The 21,848-nt window shown below is 34.9% G+C and overlaps 1 protein-coding gene across 2 annotated transcripts; it reads right to left on the bottom strand.

Moving 5' to 3' along the window:
• Nucleotides 1-2,372: 2,372 nt before the first annotated feature.
• Nucleotides 2,373-8,611, bottom strand: LOC122052293. Of its 2 annotated transcripts, XM_042613751.1 has the most exons (12): nucleotides 8,366-8,611; nucleotides 7,739-8,284; nucleotides 6,424-7,650; nucleotides 5,981-6,308; nucleotides 5,397-5,652; nucleotides 5,113-5,326; nucleotides 4,876-4,961; nucleotides 3,785-3,907; nucleotides 3,297-3,404; nucleotides 3,111-3,224; nucleotides 2,744-2,770; nucleotides 2,373-2,648 (listed from the first exon to the last, which is right to left on the bottom strand). In XM_042613751.1, exons 1-12 carry the CDS (start codon nucleotides 8,456-8,458, stop codon nucleotides 2,579-2,581), a joined length of 3,192 nt encoding a protein of 1,063 aa, XP_042469685.1. In that variant the 5' UTR covers nucleotides 8,459-8,611; the 3' UTR covers nucleotides 2,373-2,578. The 2 variants fall into 2 exon arrangements, with proteins under 2 accessions (XP_042469685.1, XP_042469686.1); XM_042613752.1 differs by lacking the exon at nucleotides 3,785-3,907.
• Between the last annotated feature and the right edge of the window lie 13,237 nt (nucleotides 8,612-21,848).

Raw genomic sequence — 21,848 nt, 5'->3', positions numbered from 1 at the left:
CGGTATTCTCCTCCACCTTCCCCTCCTGCGACTGTTCCATCACCTTGTGAGATTGAGGATAATCCTATTCGTCGATTTACACGTCCTTATAAGTATACTAAACTACCTGATTTTGCTTATTCTTGTTATTCTACTTTCTTTTCTTTTTTTGTTACCTCTGTTCATCATCTTTCTAAGCCTTTGTCCTATAGAGAAGTTGTTAGTAACCCGCTTTAGCAGAATGCTATGGACGGGAAATTAATTACTCTGCATCATACTCATACTTGGGATTTGATACTTCTGCCACCAAGGAAACGCGCTATTGGTTCTCGTTGGGTCTATAAGATTAAAACTAAATTTGATGGTTCTATTGAATGGTACAAAGCTCATCTTGTTGCTAAAGGTTACTCTCAGAAGTATGATAGATTATGAGAAAACTTTTACCCCTGTTGCTAAAATGACCACTGTTCGTATGTTAATTGTCGTTACCTCTGTCCGTTAATGGAAAATATCTCAAATAGATGTCAAGAATGCCTTCTTGAATGATGATCTTTAAGAAGAAGTATATATGGTGCCTCCAACTGGAGTTGCTCACCGATCTGGTGAAGTTTGCAAGTTTCACAAAGTTCTATATGGACTCAAACAAGCACCATGTGCTTGGTTTGCGAAGTTCTCCACTGTGATTATTTCGCTTGGCTTTCATTTCAGTAATCATGATTCAGCTTTATTTGTCAAGTGTATGCGTGCAGGTCATATACTTTTGTCTTTTTATGTGGATGATATGATAATTACTGATGATGATTTTGATGGAATTGAGTCTTTGAAATTTGAATTAGTTCATTGTTTCACTATGAAAGACTTGGGTTTACTATGCTATTTTCTAGGGATCGAGATCGTCTCTTCACCTAAAGATTATCTCTTGTCTTAGTCAAAGTACATAGCTGCTCTATTTGAGCGTGCACGTCTCACTGACAATAGGATTGTTGATACTCCCCTTGAGACTAATGCTCGGTACTCTCCATCAGATGGTTCTCCTTTGCCAGATCCTAACCTCTATCGTACAATTGTGGGAAGCTTGGTTTATCTCATTGTGACTCGTCCTGATATTGCGTATGTTATACATGTAGTTAGTCAGTTTGTCACTACACCAACCATAGTTCATTGGGCTGCTATTCTTCGCATTCTTCGGTATCTTCAAGGAACTCAGTTTCAGAGTCTCTTATTCCCTTTTACTTCCTCGTTAGAGCTCTGTTCATACTCTGATGCTGATTGGGCGGGTAACCTTACAAATCGTAAGTTGACCACTGACTTCTGTATTTTTCTTGGGGATTCTCTTATCTCTTGGAAAAGTAAGAAGAAAGATGTTATTTCCAGATCCTCCATAGAAGCTGAGTATCGTGCCATGACTACCACCACTTGTGAGATTGTTTGGCTATGTTGGTTGCTTGCAAATATGAGATTTTTTCTTTAGAAACCTACTGTTCTTCATTGTATTCAGATTGCATGCGATATAGTTTTTCATGAGATAACAAAGCATATTGAGATAGATTGTCATTTCACTTGTCATCATCTACAGCTTGGTACTATCACACTACCTTTTGTTCCTTCCTCACTGCAGATAGCTGATATGTTTATCAAGGCTCATTCTGCTTCGTACTTTCGGTTTTGGTTTGACAAACTCTCAATGTTTCTGACTGTTGCATCGTGACTTTAAGAGGGATGTTAGATTATATAAATTTATTAGAATTATTTATTTATAGCCTTTAGGACAATTTAGTCCTTATTTTTTCAATTTAAAGCTTAGGTATTTCTTGTATTACTTTTTAGATTCATCAAATCAAAACGACTATTTTTTTTTCTTGGGGTCAATTTCTACAATAATAATAAGGGATGAACTTATGATTTTAAACCTTGATAAAAAAATACTAGTGTTTTTGATCAAATTAGAACAATTTTGACTAAAGTGGAGATATTTTAATATAATAATGTTTCACGGGTAGTAATTTTAATTTTTTTTTATATTGTAGTAATTTTGACTAAAGTTAATAGTGTTGAAATAAAAATATTTTGAGAAAAAATAGAATGAAATGTTGTTTTAATATTTTTTTAATACAGAGCGTTATTTTAATGATAATGAAAGTAAATTCCTTTTCACTTGGCAATGACTACTCTATCACACAAGGGTTTAATGTTACTTAGAAGAATTATATCATGGAGGAAAAGAGCATCTGATTAAGTGTTGTCTTAATAATAATTTATTTTAGATCAAAGCGAATAACAAAAGTAACAATGATAATCAAGTCACCATTGAAACATACTTTAACCACATTTAGTCCTTTCATTGCAAAACTAAAACCATTGGCATTAAAAAAATTGACTAAAAGACTACCCCAGACTCAAATTCAATTTACTTAGAACAAATACCAAATGTTCATATAAGAAAGTCTAACGATCCATCATTAGATTTAAAATACATTGCTCATCCTTGCAATAGATTTGACAAGGATTTTAGGTTAAGCCACAATTACATCACCCATAATAAAATATTGTAGAAATTAATTAGAATACTATTTCAACATGATATGATTTTAAGAAAAATTCAAACCTTACGACTGATTTGTTCCTGAAAGAAGGTGAGTAGTTGGGAAATCTTCGAAACAACAGGGTTCCTATTAAGGGGAATGCAACAAAAACTGAAGCTGAATAGATAGAAAATCTATAGAATTGCAATTGATAAAAAAAAATTGAAAGTTGTATCTCATACCTATCAGCATCATTCGATTCATTCAGCCTGATGCAAAATAGAAGAGAAACAATTTACAATCTCAATATTCAAAGGAACAAATTCAATCTGAAGCCATGTCTTCGAAAATCTTATTCCTAAAAGAAGATTAAATGCTTTTATCTTGTAAATGTGTATCAACAGCATATGTATAGATAGAATTCTCTTCATTCATTGCACTATGCTAAAAATAGTTTTTCCAATGACAAGAACAAGGTGCAAATCTCAATTCAGAATACATTCCACGTATAGAAGAACTCGATCCAAGTAGGAAAACAAAGACTCAAATTAAATGTTGGATTACTGAAAGTATATACAATCTATGAAATAGGTTGCAATAGGGACTCACATCATTTTTAATTCTTCATTTCCAATTTTAACAATGTCATCTTCTGATTCCTTATTTGTAGGCTGATAGATTTGCAGAGCTTCTGTAGATCTCTCGATCGACTCTTTGTATTTGCTGTAGCATGAAAAGAAACAACATGCCAATGAAGAGATATAGTAAATGAAGTAAGTTGCAATAAAGACTCACATCGTTTTCGGTTCTTCAGTATCAATTTTAGTAAGATCATCTCCAAATTCTTGATCAGTAGGCTCACATATAGCTTTAGTAGATCTCTGGATTGGCTCCTTGTATTCACTGCAATACGAAAGAGATACCTTAAAAGGAATTAAATTTATTTCTCCCATCTTAAAATGAAATATATAATTGATGTCAAATTCTATAAAAATTATTATTTTTATCTCCAACTCTCTATGCCATTTATCTATTGTAGACATTCTTCATCTTTATTATTTTCTAGACTGTAAATTATGTTTCTAAACTAAATTACTTATAATAATAGAAATAGTACAACAATATTGGAAGGATTGTAGAGACAACTCCTTTGTCCATGTCAACAAATATATCAATTGGAAGAGAACGATGTGAGTAAAACAACAGTGCTTAGGAAACTCACTTAATTGAAACGCTAAGTACAAGATTTTCAATCCTACTAAGACTAACAAAAAACAACTCACATCAATTTTATTCTCGAAGAATGAATTCTCATAATATCATCTTTGCATTCTTCGGTCGCAAGATGAATTTTGGGCTGATAGATAGCTTTAGCAGATCTATTATGGACTGGCTCCTTGTATGCCCTACCGAAGAAATTTCACAAAGGATCAGACCAACTTTTAAAAAAGAGAGAAAATTTAACAATGCATAAACTTATGATTCTTCGCTTGAGTTTAGACATATGGCCAAAATAGTATGATTTTAATACCAACACTAGATGCATTTCGAAGAGTCCCATGATCAATTCAAAAGAGTTCTAATCCTAAAAAACTTATGATGACACCTTACTATTATTAAAAGAAGCAGTACCCTATATCAAATGGAAGCACGGACTCTTGTAGAATCTTGAAGAGATTATCCATGTAATTTTCCAATATCCAAATTGAAGACGTCTAGTATTAATATTGATCTTGTTTAACAATTGTTAATTGTCTTTGACTGATCCAATTGGAGTTGAAACAAGTACAATATTCAATTTCTGACTCTAGCATCTACTCACCTTCTTCCCTCTCTTTTCTTAGAGTTCCATCTCCTTGCACCATAATCAGTAGGCACAGTTGAAGGATGAGTCATGAAATTATGATAGATATTTTTCTGATCAAAACAAGCAAAGTGCTATTACATTGGCACTTACCGGTGCCAACAAAGTATCAGTATGGATTGATGGCCAAAAGAATACATTTCAACCTTGTTGTCAACTGTTACTAATTATCAGACACTTTTATTTTATGGGACTGAAAGTATTAACATTAGGAAGACAACTAAACACCATTGGCACTTTAGAAAACAAGGCTTAGCAGCATTTAAAGAGAGCGGTGATTATTTTATTGTGTGATGTTTGTTTTATTCTCATTTTTTTTTTCATTACTTCTCAAGAGCGTGATATTACGATAACATTTAATGTAGTCTCTTCTAAATCATAAGTCACTAGTACACACTGATGCGAGAATTAGTTTAAGGAATTGAAAAGGTAACAAAGTTACTGAAAATAAATATGATGTATGTCATAAAAGTATACTCTTTTTTGCATGAACTATTTGAATTTACGTGCCTTGAGAGAGGCATTTTGCCTTTAGAAGCTTCAGAATATTTCGATGCATTTCCACAATGAGTAGAGTTCGAAATCATATGTTTACCCTGAAACAACGTTAAAAAGGTACAAATATCATAACAAAATGAATTTGAACCATTTACATTATCACAAAATTGATTGTCATAATTTCATATGACAAAGTATATATCAGATTTGTAGTTGGTAACTACAATTTAGGACCAGACAATAATGTACCTTCTTTGGACTTTCACTAATGTTTAGGCGATTGAAGTTAAGGGAATCTGTATCACTTTGGGAACAACATGCCCTATCGATTGCTTTAGCAATTCTCTCATCCTCAATAGCATTAAAAACGCAGCGACGAACCTTTGCATCTTGTACTATATTTGCCCATATTGATCGACTACTACTTAATGTAGGCTCATTACCCAATATCCATAGGCAATATCTGAAAGTCAAAAGCTTTACAAAACTAATTGGGGAAAAAATGAATGGAAAAATGAAATGTAGGATCATACCTTGCTCTGGTCAGTGCAACATTTGTGCGATTAGGATTAGAAACGAACCCAATTGAACCATCAGCATTTGATCTCACTGTGCTAAGTATGATAACATCTTCCTCACTACCTTGAAACCCATCGACTGTGCTAACTTTAACAGACACATTTGAGCTCAACGGAAGCATTTTCCTTACCTTATCCTCAACAGAAGCAACTTGTGCAGAGTAAGGACAGATAACTCCGACACTAATTCTGTTCTTACTTTTCATAGTTGCTACAAAAGTTTAAAGGTAGCAAAAAAAGAAAAAAAAAATTGTCACTAAGGCAGCAGGTCATAATGTTGCAAGAGGAGCCAAGTGCTTGACTGAGAAAATAAGGTCGCTTAAACAGATAAATATGAATTAATCTCAATGAATAATAAAAGGGAGGATTAATCAACAGAAAACTAGGGAGAAAAGGAATGTAAAAAGTAATAATAACTTCAAGCTAAAAGCAAAGTTGAACAGTTTGTTGTATTTCGAGATTATTAAGCTACTGTAAACACTATGAAGTATATAAAGCTAGCTAATTGATAGTCAGTGATGTGAAACCACAACACATACCTGTACGAAGGTTTCTAAGAATTTGCAAGATAACAACAACTTCTATGTTGTTTTTCTTACTGTGACTAAGGCTGTCAGAACTCTCGGTTCCATCTACAATATTTATGAAAGAGTAGGATCCAAACATCTCTCCATGAAGAAATCTTCTTGTGTAGTCCTCCTTAATGACATTTGGCCCATTGATTACTTTGGAGTTATAGAATTTTTCAAGAGGAAACAAGCTGATAGATGGATGCATGCGATACTGCACATTCAGAAGGTGTTTCTTGAATCCTAATTTACTCAATCTTTCAAATAGACTCCTACCAAACATCGCATTTTCTGCTACCTGATATGCAAGTTAATGTATAAACATAAGTTAGTACAGAAATACACTAAACTACAGATACTTTTTGATAGAGAGTGAATATTGTTAAGATTACAGAAGACAAACTAATTCGCACCTTGCTTTTGACAAGAGCAGGCAATTGACATTCATCACCAACAAGAACAACATGGCTTATAGAAGAGATCTGCATGGGTACTAATGATTCACATTCTTTTATCTGTGCAGCTTCATCAATAATAACAATCTTAAATGGTTTCTTTAAATCCAATTTGTGCATCTTGGCGGACGTTGATGCTGTACAGAAAACGACGTTGGCCGTTTCCAAGCAGAAATCCATGATGCTAAGCTTGCCAGAGAGTGATGGTAGATGTAACGACCGCTCGAGTAATTTTATTTCGTCACAACAATGTCTTTTCATCTTAAGTAGCATGATAAAGGTATTGGTGTTGCTACCAAATAAATTGTTATTTTGAGAAAAAGACAGACTGGATCCAAATACTTTCTCAAGATTATTGCCTGCATCTTTCTTTGAGAGAAAAGTGTTAAAGCATTTGAGCGAACGAAGAAGATCCTTTATGTGTTTACAGCAAAAATTCGATAAAGCAGCTGCTGGCATATGAACACACAAGGTATTGAAACACTCTCCAGATTTCTTTAAAAGAGATGCAAATTTTTGCCTAACAAATGATAGAAAAGTCACCTCACTCTTACTTGGTGGATTCTCAGCATTTGTAATTCTTCGATCGCCTTTGCTATCCTTTATATCATTTAAATTCTTGGCCTTCTCATCCTCAATTTTCTTTTCATCCAAATAATTTTTGTACAAAAATGCAGCACGTTCAAAGAAATTTAGTAATGATCTAAGGCAATCTTTCCAGCCAGTTTGTAATCCAAAGCACCCTTTTAGCCTATCTGCTCTGTATTTGAGAAACATATCTCGTAGATCATCACCAAATTTTAACCTTTTTTCATTGCCAAACAAAACCACATCTCCAAAACGGCATGATCTGGTCCCAGAGGATTCTTTCAGTAGCTTCAAGAAGCGCGATGCAACTTGTGTTACAGCATTATTGGTAGTCGTGCAAATAAGTGTTCTGCATCTCAGTTGATCTAATAACCACACTAAACCACTGATTGTTTTGGTCTTTCCAGTACCAGGAGGCCCCCAAATAAGGCTTATGGATGGATGATCAATGCGACATTCGTTAGACGGTAAGCAACTCAGTATGGCATTGGTCTGAGACTCATTCAATGACAATTTGCTTATGCTCAATCCAATATCAATGTTTTGGATACCAGCAACATCAGGCTTGGAGGCAAATGAAACACTACCCATGTCATCCTGCAATAAAAAGAATTCAGGACAAATTAAATACTAAACAAAATTTAAAGAATATGAAGATTTCGAGATAAAACTACAGTTTGCATACCTCTGGGTCAACATCTAACACCTTGTGAATAAGACCAATATTCCTACTCTGTGCAAGCTTAAAATTCAACGCATTCCAGATTCGAGAGTATGTTATGGTGGTCAACACACAAACAACAAAAAGGCCTTTTGTTCCTTTGCAATTAGTGCTATCTATTGAAGCCTCGATGTCCTCTGACGCTCTAACTATAGAACATTGAGGTTCCAGGTCCAGATTTTGAACTTCATCCATAACTACCTTAACTACCTCAAGAAGGCAATATGAATCCCGGTCCGTCTTTGGAATATACCCATCTATTGGCCTACTCTTTGATAAGATAAGAATGTCACCTTTGCACGGCTTATAGACACTATCCTGTTCAACAACCATGAAGTATTCATGACCTGCGTGATCTCTGCACTCGAGATCCTCTATTTTGACAAAAGGAGCACGAGACAGGGTTTGGAGGTTAGAGCTCATTTCTTCGCGTAGTTCTTCCAAGAGTGGATAGGTAAAGGAGCTCAAATAGTTCTTGACAGTGTCGAAGGTCATGGGAATCCTCTCCACCTAAACATGAAGCGGCAGGGGATTGACAGACTTGATTGTAATTAACGATTGCGAGTAGAGAAAGAGTCTAGCTATTTTTACCTTGTCCCGGAAGAAATCAGGGTTGAGCACATCTTCCATGGACCATGAGAAGATTTGGTCCGCTAGGCTGCCATGGCCTTCTGAGCCGGACATCGCTTGCCTTGCAGCTCTTCAGCTCTGGAGGTCGATCGAGTTGGGGTTCAAGAAGAGGTGACGACGGATCGAAGTAGGAGACTGCAGTGAGTAAGAGGGAGAGTTCGTGCGTGCATGCAGATGACGACCGCAGTTAGTAGGATAGAGCGTAACGTCGATAGAGACCAATCGAAGAAAGACCCTTTAAAATTGTGCAATTTTTAAAAGGTATATTTAACTTTTAAATATACATTTTCTATATTACCTCAACCGTCAATTATTATAATATTATATTTAAAGAAGTAGTGTATTTCAAAGAACACCGTCACTCTAATAAAATCAGTACTATAGTGATGTGCATTTCAAAAATTAATATTACTTTTTCATTCAAAAAAACAAGGAATTGCAAACATACGTACAACCTTTAGTAGTACTTGTGATCGTCTGATTATGCAATTTGATCCGCTTTGCTTCGCTTCGCTTCAATTTACTTTGCTTTGCTTCGCTACCAAGCTTTGCTTTGCTTCCATGGTCGCTACGAAAGTTCAAAGATAGCCAAAAGCATGGTCACTAAAGTTCATAGGACCTTTAGTAGTGAACTAATGCTAGTCTACTTCAATTAAGTGGAGCCTCGAATATTAAACTTAGTTTTATCAAAATTAATTTAGAAAACTATAATAAATTAGACATACTTTGTTTTAGCCATTATTGTTTGGGATAGTAACAACTCTCATTAGAGACGCGTTTCTGTTTGAAGGATTGATTAGATATAGATCATTACAAGAAAATCAGATTAGCTAATGAATTAGTTTTGGAATTTAAATTCCATCTCTAATCTAGTGACCGATTAAACGCTAAGTAGCGATTGATGTTTATATTGGTTGCTTAATCGGATGCAGAATAGCGACTAATAATTACATTGGTCGTTAAATTAGTCATGATTATTTTAATCTAATTAGTAATGGAATATTAATTTCATCACTAAATAGCGATGGAACTAATATGTAATTGCTATTTAGAGATGGAATTAGTGATGGATTATGTTTTGTTGCTAATTAAATCCATTTGGTCTCAATTTTGGTTAGGACATGCATGCTAGATTATGAGATCAGGCAAGGTTTAGGGTTTTTTCTAGCAATTTTTTGGTAACTTTTCGCCCGTCTTCCCTCTCCGGTGTAACGACCCATCTTCCTTACTACTCTCTAAGGTGACCGTTACTTAACTATTAACTCTACTTAATCGATATGATCGAAACCACAAGGAATCTCTACCGAAAAATTTCGACAGAGTCTCCCCTGTATCGGTGACCTTAAACTGAGATACAAACATAATATACATCAACCACAGGTGGCTGGAACATATATCAAACACACAAAAGAAATAACATCACCACGCAGTTTAATAAAATCAAATCATGCAAGTAATGAATAGCGGAAACAAAATAAAATATAGCTTCTTAATCCAAAATTTTCTTATCAACCTATATACAGAATTAATCTAACAAATTCTTAAACTAAGTCCCAAGACTTCCATAGTCCGGCATCACACACCATCTGCGCCACCTTGTCGCCTTCCTTTGCTAAATCTTTTCCTTTCCTGTATCTGCAGTAAGAGGAAATGCAATATATAAGCAAAATGCTTAGTAAGCGTTATGTAACTCACAAAAATCTCGATATGCATGTACATATATCTATAATATGAATTAACTGAATGCTTACTGAAGATTACTCATTCTCATCTAATAGTAAAGAACAGTAAACTAATCTAAATAACATACTAGCATAAAATAAAACTCAACTTGCTGATTTTAAAATAAAATGGAACTTATTTCATTTGTTCTAAACTTATTCTTTTATTTCACTTGTTTAAAACTTATTCTTTAATGCTTTTATACTTATGTAAAAAACTTATTTTACTTGTTCAAAAGCTTATACTTATAATACTTCAAAATAGTAATCAACTTCTCTTGGGCCCAGGCTTAGTACCATCTTATGCGCGTTCCCTAATAGGTTGGGGTAGCGAGCCACCAATCCTAAAAGAACAGACCTCGGTCTACCAGGGCTAAAACCTCGGAATTGGACGCCTGGATTTGTTTAACAACAAACTCGGAAGTCGGGTACCAGCCTCTTCAAAGAAAAATATCTTATTATCTTAATTACTTCTTCTTTAAATGCCTTGGCATTTTAATAAGCACTTTGTGTGCCAAAATCCCTAAAGTCTTGACTTTGGGATCTACTTAAGGCCTTGGCCTTTTTCTTTCTTTTCTTTATCTTTCTTATACTTTTCTTAAACTCAAAATATTGTGATGCTTAACTAGATCTGCGCTATGATACTTAATAAGAACTGCACCATTACACTTAACAAAAATCTGCATACAATACTTATAAAAAATTTGCATACAATACTTATCAAAATATGCAAGCAATGCTTATAAAAATCTGCGTACAATATTTATAAAAATCTGCACTTTATGAAGAACTGCACTTAATGGAAGAAATCTGCACTTAATGAAAACTGCACTTAATGGAAAACTGCACTTAATGGAAGAATTCTGCACTTAAAATTCTGCATTACAAGGAGATCTAAACCGCGCTAAAATCCTGCACCTCTACTAATTATGGTATACGCCTACTACCAAAACAAAAAGGAAACTAGAAACTAAATTAGAAATCTAACTATATACTTGGATAATAAAGGCAGTTCGGGTTTTTATGCAATAGCAAAGATAATATAGACCTTATAGAAACCTAATGTACAGAAGACCCAACAAGGATCTTACTTCATGGGATACCATGCTTTCCTAACTGTTCTCTGAATTTATTTGACATTGAATCTGGTCCTATCCTTAATCCGTCTTCTACACACCAAACAATAACTTTACAAGTCGAAGGAGGGAAGAACATACACATAATACAGAGAAACCTAAATTTTTTCTACATGAATACTTATTTCATTCCATCCTATTTGTGTGTCCTTTACATTACGAAATAGACCACTTAGAATGTTATCTATACTTAACCCATAGTTCTACAGATTATAGGAAGAATTAAAGCATCAAGAAAGTGAAGAACATGCAGTATGGTATATGATATTGATGTTCCTCTTTCATGTTGCTTCTATATTAGACATAACAATTGGGATGGAATTGAATTAAAATCTGAACGACGGATACTGCTGATTACAAAATGTACTCAATGGTTACTGCTCCATGTGAGACACTGTACTTTTACAGAAAGGATTTACATTTTCTTGGCAACTAAAAGTTTACAGAAAGGAATTAATGTTTTCTTGGCAACTAAAAGTTAAGTGCCTTTTATAAAAAAACCTGGCACATCCAATGACAAAAAGTTAAAGAAAGAAACATGCAAGGACATGCTTTTCTTTAACCTTTACAAATTAAAGATCTAATGTGGCCAGGCATTTCAATGGATACCATCGAAGGCATATTAATATAGGAAGTAGCATTATATTAGTGGCAGAACAACTTACAGATTATGCTCACTTTCCCATTATCCACCACATATGAATTTAATTGAATTTGGATATAAGTATCCTACATGAGCATGGATCTAGGTGTACAACATGATTGTTCAATGGGAGCATTGTTCAACTCAATGTCCAAAGTGGAGCATGGGAACAAAGGAGTAGACAACAAATCCAAGTATCAAGATCATATAATGACTATAAATGACCAATTTTCATCGATAACCGTTGTTTTCAAAGCAATCTTAGGGGTTTATATGGCCCAATTTCAAACTACTTAAGCAAACACCCAATGAAGTGAAACTATGATATATTCGAGCCAAGTTTGGGTTAAGTCAAATAAAATAATTTAACCCGTATGATTATTACTTTCTCTGATCTCTTCTCAATTCATAAGGATTCTTACAAGGTAAATTCTTGGAGTGGTTACTCATAAGTATTAATTTAAATACTTGGCAACTATATGATATATCTATCATTGTTAATTAATATAGATCAGTACATACTATGTATTTCAGCGTGTATAATTACATATAACAACCCTAGTTTCAACTAGCACCACTTATAAAACCAGACAACTAAAGTATGCAATTTGTGTTCAAACTACAAGTATAATAACAAGAAGTGAACTAACAAGAAGAACATCTACATAGCTACTCTTACCGCAGGTGAGGAGCTTCTTACCACAATTCTTGGATTCAAACCGAAGGAGACGAAGGCTTCTAGGGTTCGGGTCTCTTGAAATCGTGGCCTTTTTTTCTTGCTCACGGGTCCTTCTTGACGAGAGGAGCTCGAATCCGAGAAGAGCTCGCAGAAATCCCCTTCGGCCGGCCGCCGGAGAAGAAGCTAGGGCTTCGTTTTTCTTCGCTCGGCAGAATCGGCGCACGCACGAAGAGGAAGAAGGGAGAAAGCATTAGGTCAAGACCAAAAAAAATCAAGCCCTAAGTTCTCTTCTTATAACTCAATATTATGTTAACTTCTTTAAATAAATTTGCTACCCTTTTCTAAATAGATCCGCCCGCGTGAACACTTGGTCGCCCGTGCGTTGCTTAGCACTTGGCTCGTGGGTTCGAATCTCGGCTGCAACCATTTTCTTCCTATTATTTCCCCTTATTAACTTTTACTACTTAAATACATTTCTCTCTTCTTTTAATCAGCAATGACTGCTTGCACACTTGGTCAGCCGGACTCGTTTAAAGCTTGGTTCGGCTAGAGGTCTTTGGTTCGAATCTCGGCTTGGACATTTTTTTGTCGAAACTTCTTTCGTTTAGTAAAAATACCAAATGACCTCCAAAAATTGCATAAAAATATTCTAAAAATTTCTAAAAATCTCTAGAATATTTCTAAAGTATTTTTAAATATTTTTAACCACTATTAGAACTCCAAATGAGGAAATTTGGATCATTACAATCCCCCATACCTTATAAAAAGTTCACCCTCGAACTTAGAATAATTCCGAATATTTCTGTCTCATACTGTCCTCACGCTCCTAAGTAACTTCCTCATGCTTCTGGTTCTAAATGACTTTCACTAATGGTATTCTTTGTTCCTTAGTCTCAACTTCTCGGTCCTTTATCATTTATATCGCATTGTACCCATTAGTGGTCCTTGGAAGGCCTGTTATAAAGTCTCTGGAGACCATAGGTGCATTAGTCACACCAAATGGCATGACTACAAATTCGTAATGTCCATATCTGGTCCTGGAAACTGTTTTGGGCGTATCACTTCCTTTCACTTCCAACTGATGGTACCCAGAGTGCAGGTCTATTTTAAAGAACGCTGTTGCCCCCCTTTAGCTGATCAAATAGATCATCTATTCTGGGAAGAGGGTACTTGTCCTTAACTATTACTTTGTTCAGCGCTCTAAAATCTACGCACATCCGCATAACCCGTCTTTCTTCTTAACATCTAATTATGTAGAGAGAGAAAATATGAAGTTGTCTCTATACTCTCTAGACATATTAAAAAAACATAGAAAGACAAACAAGAACTTTTATCTAGCTTAAGCACATATAAACAAATATTTCTAAGAATTTCTCTATACTACAATTAATAAGGAAAATCATACTAAATAAAAGAATTTTAAATACTTTATTATTAGAAGACGACAAGGTTGGTGCTGATGTGTGATGCTGGAGAATAGGAACTGCTCTGATACCAACTTGTAACGACCCACCTTCCTTACTACTCTCTAAGGTGACCGTTACTTAACTATTAACTCTACTTAACCGGTATGATCGAAACCACAAGGAATCCCTATCGAAAAATTTCGACAGAGTCTCCCCTGTACCGGTGACCTTAAACTGAGATACAAACATAATATACATCAGCCACAGGTGGCTGGAACATATATCAAACACACAAAAGAAATAACATCACCACGCAGTTTAATAAAATCAAATCATGCAAGTAATGAATAGCGGAAACAAAATGAAATACAACTTCTTACTCCAAAATTTTCTTATCAACCTATATACAGAATTAATCTAACAAATTCTTAAACTAAGTCCCAAGACTTCCATAGTACTGGCATCACACACCATCCGCGCCACCTTGTCGCCTTCCTTTGCTAAATCTTTTCCTTTCCTGTATCTGCAGTAAGAGGAAATGCAATCTATAAACAAAATGCTTAGTAAGCGTTATCTAACTCACAAAAATCTCGATATGCATGTACATATATCTATAACATGAATTTACTAAATGCTTACTGAAGACTACTCATACTCATCTAATAGTAAAGAACAGTAAGCTAATCTAAATAACATACTAGCATAAAAGAAAACTCAACTTGCTGATTTTGAAACAAAATGAAACTTATTTCATTTGTTCTAAACTTATTCTTTTATTTCACTTGTTTAAAACTTATTCTTTAATGCTTTTATACTTATGCAAAAAACTTGTTTTACTTGTTCAAAAGCTTATACTTATAATACTTCAAAATAGTAATCAACTTCTCTTGGGCCCAGGCTTAGTATCATCTTATGTGCGCTCCCTAATAGGTTGGGGTAGCGAGCCACCAATCATAAAAGAGCAGACCTCGGTCTACCAGGGCCAAAACCTCGGAATTGGACGCCTGGATTTGTTTAACGACAACCTCGGAAGTCGGGTACCAACCTCTTCAAAGAAAAATATCTTATTATCTTAATTACTTCTTCTTTAAATGCCTTGGCATTTTAATAAGCACCTTGTGTGCCAAAATCCCTAAAGTCTTGACTTTGGGATCTACTTAAGGCCTTGGCCTTTTTCTTTCTTTTCTTTATCTTTCTTATACTTTTCTTAAACTCAAAATATTGTGATTCTTAACCAGATCTGCGCTATGATACTTAATAAGAACTGCACCATTACACTTAACAAAAATCTGCATACAATACTTATAAAAAATTTGCATACAATACTTATCAAAATATGCAAGCAATGCTTATAAAAATCTGCGTACAATATTTATAAAAATCTACACTTTATGAAGAACTGCACTTAATGGAAGAAATCTGCACTTAATGAAAACTGCACTTAATGGAAAACTGCACTTAATGGAAGAATTCTGCACTTAAAATTCTACATTACAAGGAGATCTAAACCGCGCTAAAATCCTGCACCTCTACTAATTATGGTACACGCCTACTACCAAAACAAAAAGGAAACTAGAAACTAAATTAGAAATCTAACTATATACTTGGATAATAAAGACAGTTCGGGTTTTTATGCAGCAGCAAAGATCATATAGACCTTATAGAAACCTAATGTACAGAAGACCCAACAAGGATCTTACTTCATGGGATACCATGCTTTCCTAACTGTTCTATGAATTTATTTGACATTGAATCTGGTCCTATCCTTAATCCGTCTTCTACACACCAAACAATAACTCTACAAGTCGAAGGAGGGAAGAACATACACATAATACAGAGAAACCTAAATCTGTTCTACATGAATACTTATTTCATTCCATCCTATTTGTGTGTCCTTTACATTACGAAATAGACCACCTAGAATGTTATCTATACTTAACCCATAGTTCTACAGATTATAGGAAGAATTAAAGCATCAAGAAAGTGAAGAACATGCAGTATGGTATATGATATTGATGTTCCTCTTTCATGTTGCTTCTATATTAGACATAACAATTGGGATGGAATTGAATTAAAATCTGAACGACGGATACTGCTGATTACAAAATGTACTCAATGGTTACTGCTCCATGTGAGGCACTGTACTTTTACAGAAAGGATTTACATTTTCTTGGCAACTAAAAGTTTACAGAAAGGAATTTATGTTTTCTTGGCAACTAAAAGTTAAGTGCCTTTTAGAAAAAAACCTGGCACATCCAATGACAAAAAGTTAAAGAAAGAAACATGCAAGGACATGCTTTTCTTTAACCTTTACAAATTAAAGATCTAATGTGGCCAGACATTTCAATGGATACCATCGAAGGCATATTAATATAGGAAGTAGCATTATATTAGTGGCAGAACAACTTACAGACTATGCTCACTTTCCCATTATCCACCACATATGAATTTAATTGAATTTGGATATAAGTATCCTACATGAGCATGGATCTAGGTGTCCAACATGATTGTTCAATGGGAGCATTGTTCAACTCAATGTCCAAAGTGGAGCATGGGAAGAAAGGAGTAGACAACAAATCCAAGTATCAAGATCATATAATGACTATAAATGACCAATTTTCATCGATAACCGTTGTTTTCAAAGCAAGCTTAGGGGTTTATATGACCCAATTTCAAATTGCTTAAGCAAACACCCAAAGAAGTGAAACTATGATATATTCAAGCCAAGTTTCGGTTAAGTCAAATAAAATAATTTAACCCGTATGATTATTACTTTATCTGATCTCTTCTCAATTCATAAGGATTCTTACAAGGTAAATTCTTGGAGTGGTTACTCATAAGTATTAATTTAAATACTTGGCAACTATATGATATATCTATCATTGTTAATTAATATAGATCAGTACATACTATGTATTTCAGCGTGTATAATTACATATAACAACCCTAGTTTCAACTAGCACCACTTATAAAACCAGACAACTAAAGTATGCAATTTGTGTTCAAACTACAAGTATAATAACAAGAAGTGAACTAACAAGAAGAACATCTACATAGCTACTCTTACCGCAGGTGAGGAGCTTCTTACCACGATACTTGGATTCAAACCGAAGGAGACGAAGGCTTCTAGGGTTCAGGTCTCTTGAAATCGTGGCCTCTTCTTCGTGCTCACGGGTCCTTCTTGACGAGAGGAGCTCGAATCCGAGAAGAGCTCGTAGAAATCCCCTTCGGCCGGCCGCCGGAGACGAAGCAAGGGCTTCGTTTTTCTTCGCTCGGCAGAATCGACGCACACACGAAGAGGAAGAAGGGAGAAAGAATTAGGTCACGACCAAAAAAAATCAAGCCCTAAGTTCTCTTCTTATAACTCAATATTCTGTTAACTTCTTTAAATAAATTTCCTACCCTTTTCTAAACAGATCCGCCCGTGTGAACACTTGGTCGGCCGCGCGTTGCTTAGGATTTGGCTCGTGGGTTCGAATCTCGGCTGCAACCATTTTCTTCCTATTATTTCCCCTTATTAACTTCTACTACTTAAATACATTTCTCTCTTATTTTAATCAGCAACGACTGCTTACACACTTGGTCAGCCGGACTAGTTTAAAGCTTGGTTCGGCTGGAGGTCTCTGGTTCAAATCTCGGCTTAGACATTTTTTTGTCGAAACTTCTTTCGTGTAGTAAAAATACCAAACGACCTCCAAAAATTGCATAAAAATACTCTAAAAATTTCTAAAAATCTCTAGAATATTTATAAAGTATTTTTAAATATTTTTAACCAATATTAGAACTCAAAATGAGGAAATTTGGGTCGTTACAATCCCCCATACCTTATAAAAAGTTCAATCTCGAACTTAGAATAATTTCGGATATTTCTGTCTCATACTGTCCTCACGCTCCTAAGTAACTTCCTCGTGCTTTTGGTTCTAAATGACTTTCACTAATGGTACTCTTTGTTCCTTAGTCTCTTAACTTCTCGGTCCTATATCATTCATATCACATCATACCCATTAGTGGTCCTTGGAAGGCCTATTATAAAGTCTCTGGAGACCATAGGTGCATTAGTCACACCAAATGACATGACTACAAATTCGTAGTGTCCATATCTGGTCCTGAAAACTGTTCTGGGCATATCACTTCCAATTGATGGTACCCAGAGTGCAGGTCTATTTTAAAGAACGTTGTTGCCCCCTTTAGCTGATCAAATAGATCATCTATTCTGGGAAGAGGATACTTGTCCTTAACTGTTACTTTGTTCAGCGCTCTAAAATCTACGCACATCCGTATAACCTGTCTGTCTTCTTAACATCTAATTATGTAGAGAGAGAAAATCTGAAGTTGTCTCTATACTCTCTAGACATATTAAAAAAACATAGAAAGACAAACAAGAACTTTTATCTAGCTTAAGCATATATAAACAAATATTTCTAAGAATTTCTCTATACTACAATTAATAAGGAAAAGCATACTAAATAAAAGAATTTTAAATACATTCTTACTTGAAGACGGCAAGGTTGGTGCTGATTTGTGATGCTGGAGAATAGGAACTGCTCTGATACCAACTTGTAACGACCCACCTTCCTTACTACTCTCTAAGGTGACCATTACTTAACTATTAACTCTACTTAACCGGTATGATCGAAACCACAAGGAATCCCTACCGAAAAATTTCGGCAGAGTCTCCCCTGTACCAGTGACCTTAAACTGAGATATAAACATAATATACATCAGCCACAGGTGGCTGGAACATATATCAAAACACACAAATGAAATAACATCACCACGCAGTTTAATAAAATCAAATCATGCAAGTAATGAATAGCGGAAACAAAATAAAATACAGCTTCTTACTCCAAAATTTTCTTATCAACCTATATACAGAATTAATCTAACAAATTCTTAAACTAAGTCCCAAGACTTCCATAGTCCTAGCATCACACACCATCCGTGCCACCTTATCGCCTTTCTTTGCTAAATCTTTTCCTTTCCTGTATCTGCAGTAAGAGGAAATGCAATCTATAAGCAAAATGCTTAGTAAGCGCTATCTAACTCACAAAAATCTCGATATGCATGTACATATATTTATAACATGAATTAACTGAATGCTTACTGAAGACTACTCATGTTCATCTAATAGTAAAGAACAGTAAGCTAATCTAAATAACATACTAGCATAAAAGAAAACTCAACTTGCTGATTTTAAAACAAAATGAAACTTATTTCATTTGTTCTAAACTTATTCTTTTATTTCACTTGTTTAAAACTTATTCTTTAATGCTTTTATACTTATGTAAAAAACTTGTTTTACTTGTTCAAAAACTTATACTTATAATACTTCAAAATAGTAATCAACTTCTCTTGGGCCCAGGCTTAGTACCATCTTATGCACGTTCCCTAATAGGTTGGGGTAGCGAGCCACCAATCCTAAAAGAGCAGACCTCGGTCTACCAGGGCCAAGACCTCAGAATTGGACACTTGGATTTATTTAACGACAACCTCGGAAGTCGGGTACCAGCATCTTCAAAGTAAAATATCTTATTATCTTAATTACTTCTTCTTTAAATGCCTTGGCATTTTAATAAGCACCTTGTGTGCCAAAATTCCTAAAGTCTTGACTTTGGGATCTACTTAAGGCCTTGGCCTTTTTCTTTCTTTTCTTTATCTTTCTTATACTTTTCTTAAACTCAAAATATTGTGATGCTTAACCAGATCTGCGCTATGATACTTAATAAGAACTGTACCATTACACTTAACAAAAATCTGCATACAATACTTATCAAAAATTTGCATACAATACTTATCAAAATCTGCAAGCAATGCTTATAAAAATATGCGTACAATATTTATAAAAATCTGCACTTTATGAAGAACTGCACTTAATGGAAGAAATCTGCACTTAATGAAAACTGCACTTAATGGAAAACTGCACTTAATGGAAGAATTCTGCACTTAAAATTCTACATTACAAGTAGATCTAAACCGCGCTAAAATCCTACACCCCTACTAATTATGGTACACACCTACTGCCAAAACAAAAAGGAAACTAGAAACTAAATTAGAAATCTAACTATATACTTGGATAATAAAGGCAGTTCGGGTTTTTATGCAGCAGCAAAGATCATATAGACCTTATAGAAACCTAATGTACAGAAGACCCAACAAGGATCTTACTTCATGGGATACCATGCTTTCCTAACTGTTCTATGAATTTATTTGACATTATATCTGGTCCTATCCTTAATCCGTCTTCTACACACCAAACAATAACTCTACAAGTCGAAGGAGGGAAGAACATACACATAATACAGAGAAACCTAAATCTGTTCTACATGAATACTTATTTCATTCCATCCTATTTGTGTGTCCTTTACATTACGAAATAGATCACCTAGAATGTTATCTATACTTAACCCATAGTTCTACAGATTATAGGAAGAATTAAAGCATCAAGAAAGTGAAGAACATGCAGTATGGTATATGATATTGATGTTCCTCTTTCATGTTGCTTCTATATTAGACATAACAATTGGGATGGAATTGAATTAAAATCTGAACGGCAGATACTGCTGATTACAAAATGTACTCAATGGTTACTGCTCCATGTGAGGCACTGTACTTTTACAGAAAGGAATTTACATTTTCTTGGCAACTAAAAGTTTACAGAAAGGAATTTATGTTTTCTTGGCAACTAAAAGTTAAGTGCCTTTTAGAATAAAAACCTGGCACATTCAATGACAAAAAGTTAAAGAAAGAAACATGCAAGGACATGCTTTTCTTTATCCTTTACAAATTAAAGATCTAATGTGGCCAGACATTTCAATCGATACCATCGAAGGCATATTAATATAGGAAGTAGCATTATATTAGTGGCAGAACAACTTACAGATTATGCTCACTTTCCCATTATCCACCACATATGAATTTAATTGAATTTGGATATAAGTATCTTACATGAGCATGGATTTAGGTGTCCAACATGATTGTTCAATGGGAGCATTGTTCAACTCAATGTCCAAAGTGGAGCATGGGAACAAAGGAGTAGACAACAAATCCAAGTATCAAGATCATATAATGACTATAAATGACCAATTTTCATCGATAACCGTTGTTTTCAAAGCTATCTTAGGGGTTTATATGGCCCAATTTTAAACTGCTTAAGCAAACACCCAAAGAAGTGAAACTATGCTATATTCAAGCCAAGTTTCGGTTAAGTCAAATAAAATAATTTAACCAATGTAACGACCCAATTTTCTCTATTTCAAGTTCTAAAAGTCCATAAAAATATTTGGAAATACTTTTAAAATATTCTAGATATTTTAAAGAATTTTTAGAGTATTTTTACATAATTTTTGGAGGTCGTTTAGTAGGTTTACAAAAAGAAAGAAGTTTTGACAAAAAACATTGAAGGTGAGACTCGAACCCAAGACCTCTCGCCGGACCTGACCCAACCGGACGTAGCCAAACAATTGAGCTACGCGGGTTTTGTTAACCAAGTATGGAGAGAAATAGATTTAAGGCATAGTTATAATGGAAAACCCTAGTTTTAAAAAGACAAAGAATTTTATCGAACCCGAAAGTTTCTTTCTCCCCTTCCTCGCGACGGCGCTGTTCTTCGAGCGATTCTTCTCGGGCAGAAAGGGGCGACGGCGTTAGGTCTATTCTCTGGCACCGACAAAGGCTTCTTCCGGCCGGCCTTCACCCGTGCGTGGTCACCGCGACGAAGGGAGCTCGGGAACTCAAGGGAGCCACCGAGATCTTCAAGCTTCACCCGAAATCCTAGAATTTGCTCCTCTTCGGTTGTAAGTCCAAGAACAGTAGGTAAGTACTACTCACCTGCGGTAGGAGTTGTTTCGGGTTTCCTTTTT

Source organism: Zingiber officinale, chromosome 3A, assembly GCF_018446385.1.
Source record: "Zingiber officinale cultivar Zhangliang chromosome 3A, Zo_v1.1, whole genome shotgun sequence".
NCBI classification, from domain to species: domain Eukaryota; kingdom Viridiplantae; phylum Streptophyta; class Magnoliopsida; order Zingiberales; family Zingiberaceae; genus Zingiber; species Zingiber officinale.
Note: the sequence above shows the minus strand (reverse complement) of the source record. Positions and strands in the feature narration are given on the sequence as shown.